General features: G+C 40.3%; 1 protein-coding gene across 2 annotated transcripts in view; it reads right to left on the minus strand.

Moving 5' to 3' along the window:
- Positions 1-6,095: 6,095 nt before the first annotated feature.
- The window catches only part of LOC145784646 (semaphorin-3C-like), a 110,247-nt gene continuing 103,908 nt past the window's right edge, over positions 6,096-12,434 (minus strand). For both annotated transcript variants that reach the window (XM_082596514.1, XM_082596511.1), the window contains 2 exons: positions 11,998-12,111; positions 6,096-6,800 (listed from right to left, as the gene is read on the minus strand). In XM_082596514.1, the coding sequence (XP_082452640.1) occupies positions 6,772-6,800; positions 11,998-12,111 (143 nt within the window). In that variant the 3' untranslated portion in view covers positions 6,096-6,771. The remainder of the gene's footprint in view (positions 6,801-11,997; positions 12,112-12,434) is intronic.

The following is a 12,434-nucleotide window of genomic DNA, read 5'->3' on the forward strand; positions in this document are numbered from 1 at the left end:
GCTTTAAAAAAATCTGGTAAGTACCCTATGCTACAATTTTTATCATAAATATCTTTTAAAAACATGTTAACTTACTTGATAACATTTCACACGTTGATTCGCCAACAAACTATGTGTAGCCTACTGTACTCTTAAGCGCAACGCCGGCATTTATTGCTTGTCAAACGTAACTGATTTTTGTTGTTTGCTCATGGAAAGTAATAAAGCGAATTGTTCAGCGGCAGACAGCCCATTTAGACGCCGATGTCAACAATTTATTTACATGCTAAACCGCCATTTGCCACTTTTAACATTTTTAAACGTTCACATTAGAATAATTAGATTTACTAATTAGTAATTACCAACAAGTTGCCTTTTCAGGGAAACATAACCATGTAATTTTTTGTTTAAAATTCACAGCGTCAAATGTAACTTGAATTTTTAGCTCATTTTAATATTCCTTTTATTTTTGCCTTACTCGGCATCGCAGATTGCAGGACACCCCGTCCCAATCTTATTTTATACAGACGTGCAGGCACCGCTCTGCAAAGCGTTGTGGTTTCGCTCCCAAGCAACCATCGTAATTTTTGTGCGTCTTTTTACTCCGGCTAGGAGACACTTTGGTACCCTTATACGTTCTCAGCTGAAGCTATCAGTTCGTGCAACTCCCTGGGGCAAAGGATAGGGGAAATCATGCGAAGCCGCCTGGACACATAAGGTTGTTATCGTTCCCCCCATTTTTTATAATTATTAGGAGCTAACATGATTTGAGAAACTTTGTTTAGCTATGTTTTAGCCGCTGTTTTCTTTTGTTTGGAATTGCAGTATATGCACAGTTAGTTACCCTGAATATGGAACGTTGTGTGTAAAAGCTTGGTTGGCATTTGGCCATGTAATTTCTTTTGTTTCTTGATAAGGCAGGAGCGCTGCCACGTTCTAAAATCGATTAAACAACACCATTCATCCCACGTCGTTCAAACGTTGATTAACCATTACAAAACATGCTAGAAGTTTTATGCCTACCGATTTTATCTCGGTATGTTCTATTGAACCATTACTGTTTCCTGTTACATACACCCTATTAGCCGTAAGCTTAGCCTACGCCATGACACTGTCATGTTACGTAGTATTTCCATTTATCCTATGTTATTATTTACCACTTTTACATATCGTACTTCAAGCTACGCCATGTCTCACTGACATTGTTCATTCACTGATATCGCATCATCACCTGTTTTTCACTGCATTTTATTACAATTTTAGGTGCTCATTATTTCACCTAGCCTACGTTAACTAAGCTATTCGTCCTCAACGACTTCGCTCATTCACTGACATTGCATCCCCTTTATTATATCACATTGTACATACTTACAGTCTAACGATTTTTCCTGCCTGTTTTCACACTTGAACAGCTTCTAGAACCTGGCATTTGCTGCCATGATTAAATCATGTCGTTTAGTCGTTTCAACCATTCTTATGCTTTTTTATCGTATTACAGTACGGTATAAGTACATTACTAATTAGTATAATTACATGTATCTTGCGGATGCTACTCTGTATCGAATTTTGCAGATGCGCCACCTCGCCACATGGTTGCTGCTACGACGAGATGCGAGAGACATTGAGAGACCTCAAGAGACATTGAGAGACTGACAGCACTACGACGGATGACACGACAGAGCTATCAACGTCATCGCCACCACACCGTGGCCCTCATCAACTTACCTCCACGTGAGATGCCTCTATTCAGACATGCCTTTACTAAAGAAGCTCTACGGACACGACGTCAACTCGGCTAACCTCATTGCCGCCAACATGCACCGAAGCTGCATTGTTACCTTTCAACATGGTCAATCCCATGTCCACCGCTACATTGCGACACCACGCGTAGTTGCATTGTTACGCACTCAAGCCTTCTTCACACAAGAAGCACTGCTATTTGAGATACACAGACGTGCACCACAGTTGCACTGTCTATCCAGCATCCACCTGCTCAAGACGTCTGCTTTACAGCTTGCGAACTTACAAGCTGGCTTCATGTCGTGCTCACTGCTCATCATCCGTCAACAGACATAAACTGAACTGCTCATCAGCACTGCTTGTCAAAGTCTCGAACTCAACATTGCTCGAACTCAATAGCATATCTGGTCCTCAAAGACATTACTCTCATGAACGCCATCTTCGTCTCGCACAACTTCGCGCACACGTAGCTCACCGCTATTCTATTATTATTATGGTTGCTTCTATGAGTGTCAAACATCATCTCCCCGGAAGCGGGGCATGAACAGTCAAGGACACTCACCTGCCTACATAGCCTACTATATTTGTGTATTTTATTTTTTAAATTATTCGTAATGCTTACTGAAGAATGACGCAACAACGTAGCCTACTCAACCCATAGATCCTCCTGAGCATGAGGTGAAACTGCATCCCTCCTGGACAAGAGGTAAAACTGTACCCAAGCCATTAGTTAAGACACTGCTGCCTTGCCTAAATAAGCCAAAATGGCTCCCAGGGAACTTAAGACATCGCCTTATCTCTTATGATAAACGACTGTTAACCCTGTAACCGCAATTACTGTAGCCTATTACAGTCCTGCAATTATTGTATATCGTAGCCTACTAAGCCAAAAGGGCTTCCAGGGAACTAAGACATCGCCTTATCTCTTATGATAACCGACTGTTACCCCTGTAACCGCAACTACTGTAGCCTATTACAGTCCCGCAATTATTGTAGCCTATATCGTAGCCTACCAAGCCAAAGGGCTTCCAGGGAACTAAGACATCGCCTTATCTCTTATGATAACCGACTGTTACCCCTGTAACCGCAACTACTGTAGCCTATTACAGTCCCGCAATTATTGTAGCCTATATCGTAGCCTACCAAGCCAAAGGGCTTCCAGGGAACTTAAGACATCGCCTTATCTTTTATGATAAACGACTGTTGCCCCTGCAATCACGTTATCTACTTACTTATATGTGTGTTTAATCTCCTCATCCCACGAAAGGAGGGGGGTCATGTGTCTTCCCCTAGCAATTGTTAGCCTACAATATTGTCAATTTTCTTTGTAAAAAAACATATCTTATAACCACACACCTATATATTGTTGCAACATGTATAACCGAGTTATTGTAATATTATTTATCTGTTATTTTGCCGTAAGGAGGGAAGTGTGTAACATGTACCATGTTTTTAACTAACAAAATTATATTTTAACATTTAACCGAAAATTATCAGTATTGCAAAATGCATTTCAATGCTGCAAATTCAAAACCTAGCGTTCTCACAGAACATAAGTCAAGCTTCCTGTAACAAATGCCACTCACACAGAATCTAGCTCAACACATCTGTATTTCTAAAGCGACATAACTATGAAACCGGTATAGCTTTTCCCTTGATTCTTACGATAGCTGTTATTGATGAAAAGGCTCTACCGGTATATTATGAAGTAAGCGGGGAATTGAAAATGACAGGCATTCGAAATTTGACTGGCAAAACGAACGGACTGAATTTTTTAGGAGAAGGTTAAATGCACGCCGGGAGAATGTCACTCATCCGACACCCGTCTCAATAAATTAAATTAGTTATATATTTTCTCAACTCCCCAAATACTAAAACTTGTAACATTGATAAATAATAAAATGTATGATTCTATTCGATTGGTTTACTTTTTGTAGGAAGTCATACCCCTAGACTAGACAGCCAGAAGCCTAAATTATCCTTTTTAATTAGAGACTTAGAGTCTCTCAATAGTGATGCAAGCCGCGCCGCGCCGCGCCGCGTACGCGGCCGCTTTTGACTTTTTCGCCGCGTGCCGCGCCGCGCCGCGTGGAAGGTTGAAATGACAAAGCCGCGCCGCGCCGCTTGCCGCGTAAACTTTCAAGAAATTAATTTTTCGTAAACGTAAACTTTCAAGAAATTAAACTTTCGTAAACGTAAACTTTCAACTTTTCAAGAATCAGCTATGAAACTTCAAATTTAAATTGGAAACACGGATCAGTTATTTTTCCCTTCGGAAACCCTAAGATGGAAAGCTATGCAAATTGCAAATGGCTTGCAGTTGACAGGGTTTTAGGGCTTGCTTGTCAGGGAAGCTGTACGAATGTTTTTGGTTAGTAGCCTAGCTGATAAGCTCAGTTACCAGGCTATAGGCCTAGCGCAACTACCGCATTATTTACTATATCAGTTAGCCCAGTGAGTTCAGGCTATAAGTTTTACTCTTGTGTGTGTAGTTCATATAGCCACTGGCATTATAATTGCATTATTGCTTACAAAAAGTGTTCAAAAGTCCTGATACTGGATCCAGGAACATTCTATTTGTCTTAGTTTGTATTATGTCTTAGAACTTAGATGCATTGCTGATAAGAGAATATGATCTGGTTAGCCTGGCCAATTAGTGCACAACTGTATTGGTACTAGGTTACCAGTTATATGCCATGGATGCTTTTTCCTACAATTGACTTTCTAAACAATAACTCGTTAAAATTTTTTTTTTTAATTTTGTAATTTGCGGTGTGCGGTGCGGTGTCAAAGTTCCAGATAAATTGCGGTGTGCGGTGCGGTGCGCGGATAGATGAGTCAGTTGCGGTGCGGTGTGCGGATAAAAATTTTGGGTTCGCTGCATCTCTATCTCTCAATATCTTTTAAATTATCCTTTTTATTTTTATTTTTATAAACAAATTACGACAACTAAGAAAGCTAAAAACCCTACACAATTGTCTTTTCTTCAAAAAGATCACTCCCTTAAAAGTATCTTAGTGTTCCCGTTGGTCGATTTCCCTTCTGGCAACTCTGCCTTTGCAGTGGAAGTCGAAAACGCATTCAGCATTCAATGGAATTCACAGGTGCGAAAACATAGAACGAATTTCCTTCTTCAGTTAGAAAGACTGATACAAAGTCACTTTTTGTTTATAAACTAAAACAACATTTAAGCAAAACGAATACGCAATAGAAAGACAACGTAGAAAGGCTTTCTTGCATTCTTGTGACGACTTTAGTGGAAATTCGAAATAAAAAGATTAGGTCTACCTAACAATAATGTCGACTGCTTGTGCTGTACTTTTACGTTTGTAGATATTAACAGCAAACGCAGCAATCCATAACCAACACGACACCGTCGCAAAAGGGGATGAGAGCTTCAACACCATCATCTACCAGCTCATCCATTTCATCACCCACTAAGACAAAAAACAATAACTTAAACTGGATCTCGAACCTCAATCGTCGTAGGCTACTGTGTGATGTTCTCTTTCTATGGTCAGACTGCTAAATGCGATTCAGCATTAAATTATATCTTTCTAATGAGGTATAAAAGATCAATTTTAGACGATTTCGAATTTTTGGCCTATGGGAGCTGCTGCCATTATAGAAAAATGGCCAAAACTCACTATTCCCAAAGAGGAATTATGGGGATTTTTTTTTTGGTGACTCCACATCACCGAACCTCCTGACAAAACTTCAGCTTAATGTTATTTTTTTCCGGGTCAAATCATTCAGCGACTGGACTATTAGTCTATTACCCATCCTAGGCATCCAACCCGCTGAGCTACGTCGTAAAAGAGCCACGATTTCTCTCGCTCGCCGCACTCTGGACCACGACCATCACCTCCATGCAACATTCAAGCGACCACCACCTATCAAGCAGCGGCTGAAATCAAGACGCTCCTTTGTGTCTGCCGCACAACTACTTAAGAACGCAGAAGAACCTGGTTTAAGTGCAAAACACTGGACGAACCACATGTGGAACACGGAGTGGCAAAAGCACACCTCCACGCTCCGTGACTTCATAACCGACGCTGATCCCCGTCCACCGGGGATGTCCCTCACAAAGCTTGCGTGAGTCAGGCTTAACCGCCTGCAAACTGGAGTCGGCCGCTTTCGTTCGGACATGCACAAGTGGGGCCTGGCTCATTCACCAGAATGCGAGTGTGGTGCCACTGCACAGACCGCAGACCATGTCATCCACCACTGCCTCACTCACCGGCCTCCACACGGTGCGCATGGTCTGAGGGTAGTGGACGACGAGACTGTTGAGTGGCTGATGATTTCCTGCCCTCCAATCTAGCCTGGAAAGATCTGCTTATACGCCGATGATGACCAAAAACAAGAAATCAAAATTCAATGAATATAGAATATTTTTTGTTTTGCTTATAATAAACTGAGCAAGTATAGCATTCAACAAGGCGTGAAAAAACATACAAATTGAAGCAAAGAACAATGTTATGGTGACAGTTTTCTTGTGGCTGGAGGAATGACTATTTTTCTAAAAAACTGATAAAACCGTTTGCCCCATTGGCCGTTTTTCTCGACCTTTCCCTATAAAAAAAACACAGTTTGAAAGAGTTATTGGTTCAATTCCCCTCGTTTATGCCCTGCAAGATCGCAGTAGCCTAGTAGCCCTACAGGATAGGCTCTACCTTAATGCACAAAAGCACAAGATTGCTCTCTCCAAGAAATGGGAAAACAACAATGGAACTGGCTAATATTCTTTGCGAGTTACAATTCCGCCCAATCCACTGTAACGCTTTAGAGTTCATAAATATTTTGCTGAAGCCAACAGATTTATCGTCGCAGTAACATATAAATTTTCAAGACAAAATAATGGCAAGGCAAGCAAGTAGTCAATTAGCCTATGCTGTAAAGAACAATTGGTACAGCCGTCTTTTTATAAAATAAACAGTAATTCATTAAGAGAAAATGCAGTTCTTTGTCAACACATTTGTTTTGGACTGCTCAGTGCTCATCTGGTAGCACTGTCTTTATAACGGAATCCAAAATGTACAGAGACGTCATTTACTCCACAGAATACTTTTTCGATACACCTTCAAAAAGATAAGTTTTAGTGAGTTAACGGATTGAAAATTGAGTAACATCAGACACTAAACATTTCAGTTACAGCATAACACATTCTTCTCGTGTGTAGGCCTACAAGCAGGGCCGTTGAGAGGATAATTTGGGCCTGGTACCAATGAGAATCTGACGTAGCCTATCTGGAATATCTCAGCAAAAATGGCTGAAAAACTGTTTAAAATGTGGTGCTTCCCAAAAATGCAACGTGTTTCATCGTTTGCAAGGAAAATAAATAAAAAAGTTTCGCAAATTTGCACCAAGTAAACCAAACCAGATCTCAATTAAACAACATCAAAACCGGACAAGATCAATTTCTCGGTCACGTAATAAGAAAGCAGACACCTCTCTATAACTGGTAAAATTGTTGAAGCGGGCACCTAGCTAACAAAGACAAACCCATCCGAAACAATTTAATGACAACGCAGAAACAATTATTCAACCAACACATAATTGGGACGCTTCGAATCATTCATTCGAGACCATCGATGCCTAGTTCAGGCAAGACAATTAAAGATCAATGAGATTCTCAAGCTCCAAATCAGACACTTCTAAATCTAGCACTAATAGCATAAGAAGAACACACTATGTCTAATGCATGTGAGGTGGTTTCTTCAAGTTCCCGGCCCCTAAGATCACTTTTTGATTTTCCAAGTTTTGGTGAGGCTCCAACAATCTTAAATAGTGCACTCACTGAACTGTTAAAACCAGACACTGTGTTACTGCCTACAGTTATTTATTGAAGGGTTGAAAATATATAAATTATAGAGCACTCATCAACGACCAAGTTTAATCAACATGAAGTATAAAGGTTGAGTTGAATATGAAAATTATGAAATTTAATCGCATAAGAGTCATGTAAACAAAAAGATTGATTGAATCTTCATTCTGGGAGTGGAAACGCTTCTTTGAAAGCTCAATCCTGGCAGTTTCGCATTCTTGTAGAGGCGTCGAACCACTGACGCAGGCCGGTCGCCGAGATTACCAGAGCGAAGTTTCTGCTTGTTGTTGAAGTGTTGCCTGTGAATCATTCCATTCACTGGGTGCCGCTGAATCGACAGCAGTCCTTGAAATGAGATGCTCAAGCGCACGCTTAAAAGTCAAACCAGCACCGCTTGATCTTGAAGTTTCTTCCTGTACGAAGTTAGGCGCCTAATCAACTGACCTATCAGGGCGGACGGACAAATTTCTTAAATCTCATTGCAATCGATGTTCCTAATTTGTTACAAATCGTTGCATATAGGTAAAGAGGGCACAAAAGCCGAGTCATAGGAAGACAATAAACTAACCTTTTACCTCTTTCCCCGAATGAAAGAGAAGCTTTCGTTTCAAAGTTACATGTCCAGAACTTATCATGCAATTAGGTTACAAACAAGTCATCCAATAAGTATTCTCATATACGGCCTAGTTTCGTTTCAAGGTATATATAAAAGTATATCTTTAGTCAAGAACTCCCTACAGCAGGCATCGGTAACCTGCGGCTTTTTAACTTCTTCGAAGAGGCTCCTTCGTGATTTGACGAAAGTTGAAATTTGCGTTTGATTATATTAATATATTATAATCAATTTGATAATAATGTAACCTATGTTTACGCATGACAAATAAAACGGTATCACAACATTTTTACTGGTATGCTACTACAAGATGATGCATCAATGAGCTCTCATTGAGTGATACTGTTTGTCACAATTTTTTTTTTCAAATTTTCTTTATTCCAGTTTTGACTTTATCAGGTCAATTTACAGCATTTAGCACTAATAGCATAGTGCTATTAATGACTATATGCACAAATTAAAAAAAGAGAACGGGTTTACACAAAACCAGAGGTCAAAGTTAGCATGGACAATTGGACATATAACTTGCATTCAATGCAAATGATCTTGACAGACCTGTTTGGTTAACATGTGGTGAAAAAATTTGAAAACAGCAAAATCGTTATGTACAAAGACATTTTCAGAACAGGCATAAAGCATTTTTTGCAAAACACCCCATTAGAGATGAGTGAAAAGCAGTATTGGAGCATATGCAAAAAGCAGAGCAGATTGAGGAAGTTATTAATTAAATGGATGGAACCCCATGACATGGCTAGTTTATGACTGCTCAAAACATTCCTTAGCGTGGATAACCGTTTACAGAAGATTATTAAATAAAATCATTTCTTGTGGTACGATTACAGAGAAACTGTGTTCTGATCTTACTGAAATACCACGAAACACGTTGTATGTATATAACGTTTTGTGGCTCTATGCTGGTCGGTGTCCGACGTTTTTTTCGTAAACAGTTTTTCGTAAAACAATTGTTCGTAAGCAATTGTTCGTAAAATCAATTCTTCGTAAAGCAATTCTTCGTAAAGCAATTCTTCGGGCATGCAATTGACCGTAATACTAATTGTTCGTAAACAAATGTTCATAAGTTAGGCTACAGCTTTTTTAAAAAAAAAACAGTTACAATATTGTTTACGAACAATCAATTAGGGTAGCCTATATGCTAGAGATGTGCTAATTGTGCTTAAAGACGTGCTGTACCTGTAAAGTGTAGACGAGCAGACAGAGTGTAGAGTCCCTGATTCAGAATGGCATTACAGTTTGTGAGCAGCGAAAAAGGAAAGCCAAAACTTTTGTATAGTGGCCAGCTTTATTACAAAGATTATAGTGCACTTAACGCACAAGGGCAAGAAACTACTTATTGGAAATGTGAGCATTTTAATAAGAAATGTCCTGCACGAGTAACAACTGCTATGGCAGCCATTGTACAATCCAGAGGTGAGCACAATCATGCTGGATATGCTGGTCATGTCGAAGCAGCAAAGGTTATGGAAAATATTTGATGCCCCAAGTTACCTCGTCTCAGAAAAAACTATTGGACGCAATCAAGCCACGGCAGCAAAACTGCCAAGTGTGCAGAGCATGAAAAGGGCAGTCACCCAAGTGCGATTGAAGGAAAATGCAGGCCAAGAAATCCCACATTCTCTCCGTGACATTGTGCTTCCAGTAGAGTACAAGCAAACGTTTGCTGGTGTAACATTCTTGGCCTATGATTCTGGGCCTGGAGATAATCGTATGGTCCTCTTTGCCACTAAAAAAAAATAATCTGCAGCTCCTTGCCCGTTCAAAGCACTGGTATGCTGACGGCACCTTCAAGACAGTGCCTTCACTGTTTGAACAGCTTTACACAATACACGGACTGAAGGAAAACACTTCAGTGCCTCTGGTGTATGCCCTGCTGGGGGACAAAAGGAGAGGGACATACATTCATCTGCTGCAAAAGATCAAGGAGTTGTTACCTGCTGTTGCTGTTCCAGAGACAATCATGACTGACTTTGAGATGGCCATGGTTAATGCAGTAAGCAGAGAGTACCCACTTTCAACTCACCGTGGCTGTTTCTTCAATTTGTGCCAGTGCATTTGGAGAAAGACGCAATCAAGTGGCCTGAAGGAGCAGTACGAGACAAGTGCAGAGTTTGCTCTGAGGCTGCGCATGTTGTCGTCTCTGGCCTTTGTGCCTATTGATGAAGTCAGCCGGGCCTTTGACATTCTCATTGATGGGAATGCATTACCAGATGTTGCTCAGCCAGTAATTGATTACTTTGAAGACACTTGGGTTGGGCGCCCAGTTCGTCGTCAAGGGCGCCGTCCTCCAATGTTTGCAATTCAAATGTGGAACTGCTATGATGGCGTCCTCAGTGGCCTTCCCAAAACTAATAACAGCATTGAAGGATGGCACAGAGGGTTCATGTTCCAGGTATCTGCAAATCATCCAGATATTTAAAAGTTCATATCTGCAATCAAGCGAGAGCAAAACCTAAATGAGGTTCGCATTGAACAGTATGTCAGTGGCCAAGCAGGACCCCCTCCAAAGAAGAAGTACAAGGACAGTGCAGAAAGACTAACTAGAGTCGTCCGAACTTGGCGTCAAGACTTTCAAGATGATGAAATTTGTGATTACTTGCGTGGAATTGCACACAATACTTCATCCTAAACTTGGCTCGTGGACAATTTGTACGAAGTTACTCAAAGTAGTGTTGGTAGTGTAAGCAAAGAATTGCTAAACACAGACAATTGTTGTATTCCAATAAATAATAAAAAATGCGCTTTTTCATTGTGCTTATTTCTTTGTGCCGTCGTAACTTGGTAATTCAGGAAAATTTGCATTACGCACCTTCATCGGAAATTGCAAGACAAACCTTGCTGTTGCGAAAAATTGTTCACGAACATTCACCTATCACCTGTTTACGAACAATTCACCTATACGAAGAATTGCTTTACGAAGAATTGATTTTACGAACAATTGTTTACGAACAATTGCTGTACGAACAACTGTTTACGAACAATTCACCTATAACCATGCTGGTCATGTCTGCTGAAAGATATAGCAAAATGGCTTTTCTGTTAAAAAGAATGCCGAACCCTGCTACGACTAGCGCATACAACTTGTGTCTAGTCAGTTGAAATAGCAAAGAAACTTCAATCATTAGAAATAGTTGCCATGCCTTGTGGCTAAAAGAAGGTTTTGTAATTTGCAGTCTATAAAGGGGACCAACAATATTTGCGTCTCCATTCAAACATGCGACCAGCTCAGTGGCCGAGTGGTTTCGCCTTGTCTGGTGGTAGTAGATCTGAGATCGATTCCGGGTCGAGTCAAACCGAAGACTTCAAAAACGGTACCGATTGTGTTCTTTCTTGCATAACGCAGTGAGAACGAGTCGGGTAATAATGTCATGACATCGCAAACCTGATATTAAATTGAACGTGAGCCCTGTCGCTAAAAGACCTTAGCTGTTGTAGAGCGACAATAAATAAAACCATAACATTATTATCATTCCAACATGTTACTTAAATGCAAAGGTATTTGAAGTAGTTTGAGTGTGCATCACAGTTCATGCTTTTTTCTCGGAATGGCCCGTTTCGGTGAGTCCGATTCGGTGAGTCTGATTCGGTGAGTCCGATCCCTTAACGGGGGATTTTTTCAATTTTTTTTTTTAAATTATTGGGTACCGTAGCCTAATTATCATTGCCGTTTTAGGGTTAGGGGTTTGGGGTTAGAGGTTAGGAACTCACCAAATCGGAATCACCGAATAGTAGCAGACCCCTTTTTTCTATAAGAGCCTAAATCTGCATTAGCCTACTAGTCGCAGTATTATCAAATTGATCCGATCACAATATGAAAACTTACCCGTTCTCAGTTCTGAAGTACTCCAACCAATAACGTTGTATATGTGACAGAATAAGAGAACGATAACGAGGAGAACTACCGATGGACGACAAGTGGAACTACCGCTTGTTGAACCTGTAGTAGGAAAATGTGAAACGTTGATAAGTACAGCCTACCAAGAAAGACAAAAGACAATTATTAATAACAATAAAAAGTGGTAGATTTATAACAATACGCCATTACAATAAAAAGAAGTAGATATATAAGCCATTGGTATAAAAAGTGGTAGATATATAAACCACTACAATAAAAATGAGTACAACACAAAACGACACGCACAGTCGCACACGCTTCAACAAATCTAACTTTGCAGTCACTGTTTTGTTTTGTCTTAACGTTTTCATTGGGCATTGTATCAGCATAACTTCTTTGCAATGGCTTGCATGAGCAGGGCTGCG

This window comes from Aplidium turbinatum, chromosome 15, assembly GCF_918807975.1.
Source record: "Aplidium turbinatum chromosome 15, kaAplTurb1.1, whole genome shotgun sequence".
In the NCBI taxonomy this organism is placed as follows: domain Eukaryota; kingdom Metazoa; phylum Chordata; class Ascidiacea; order Aplousobranchia; family Polyclinidae; genus Aplidium; species Aplidium turbinatum.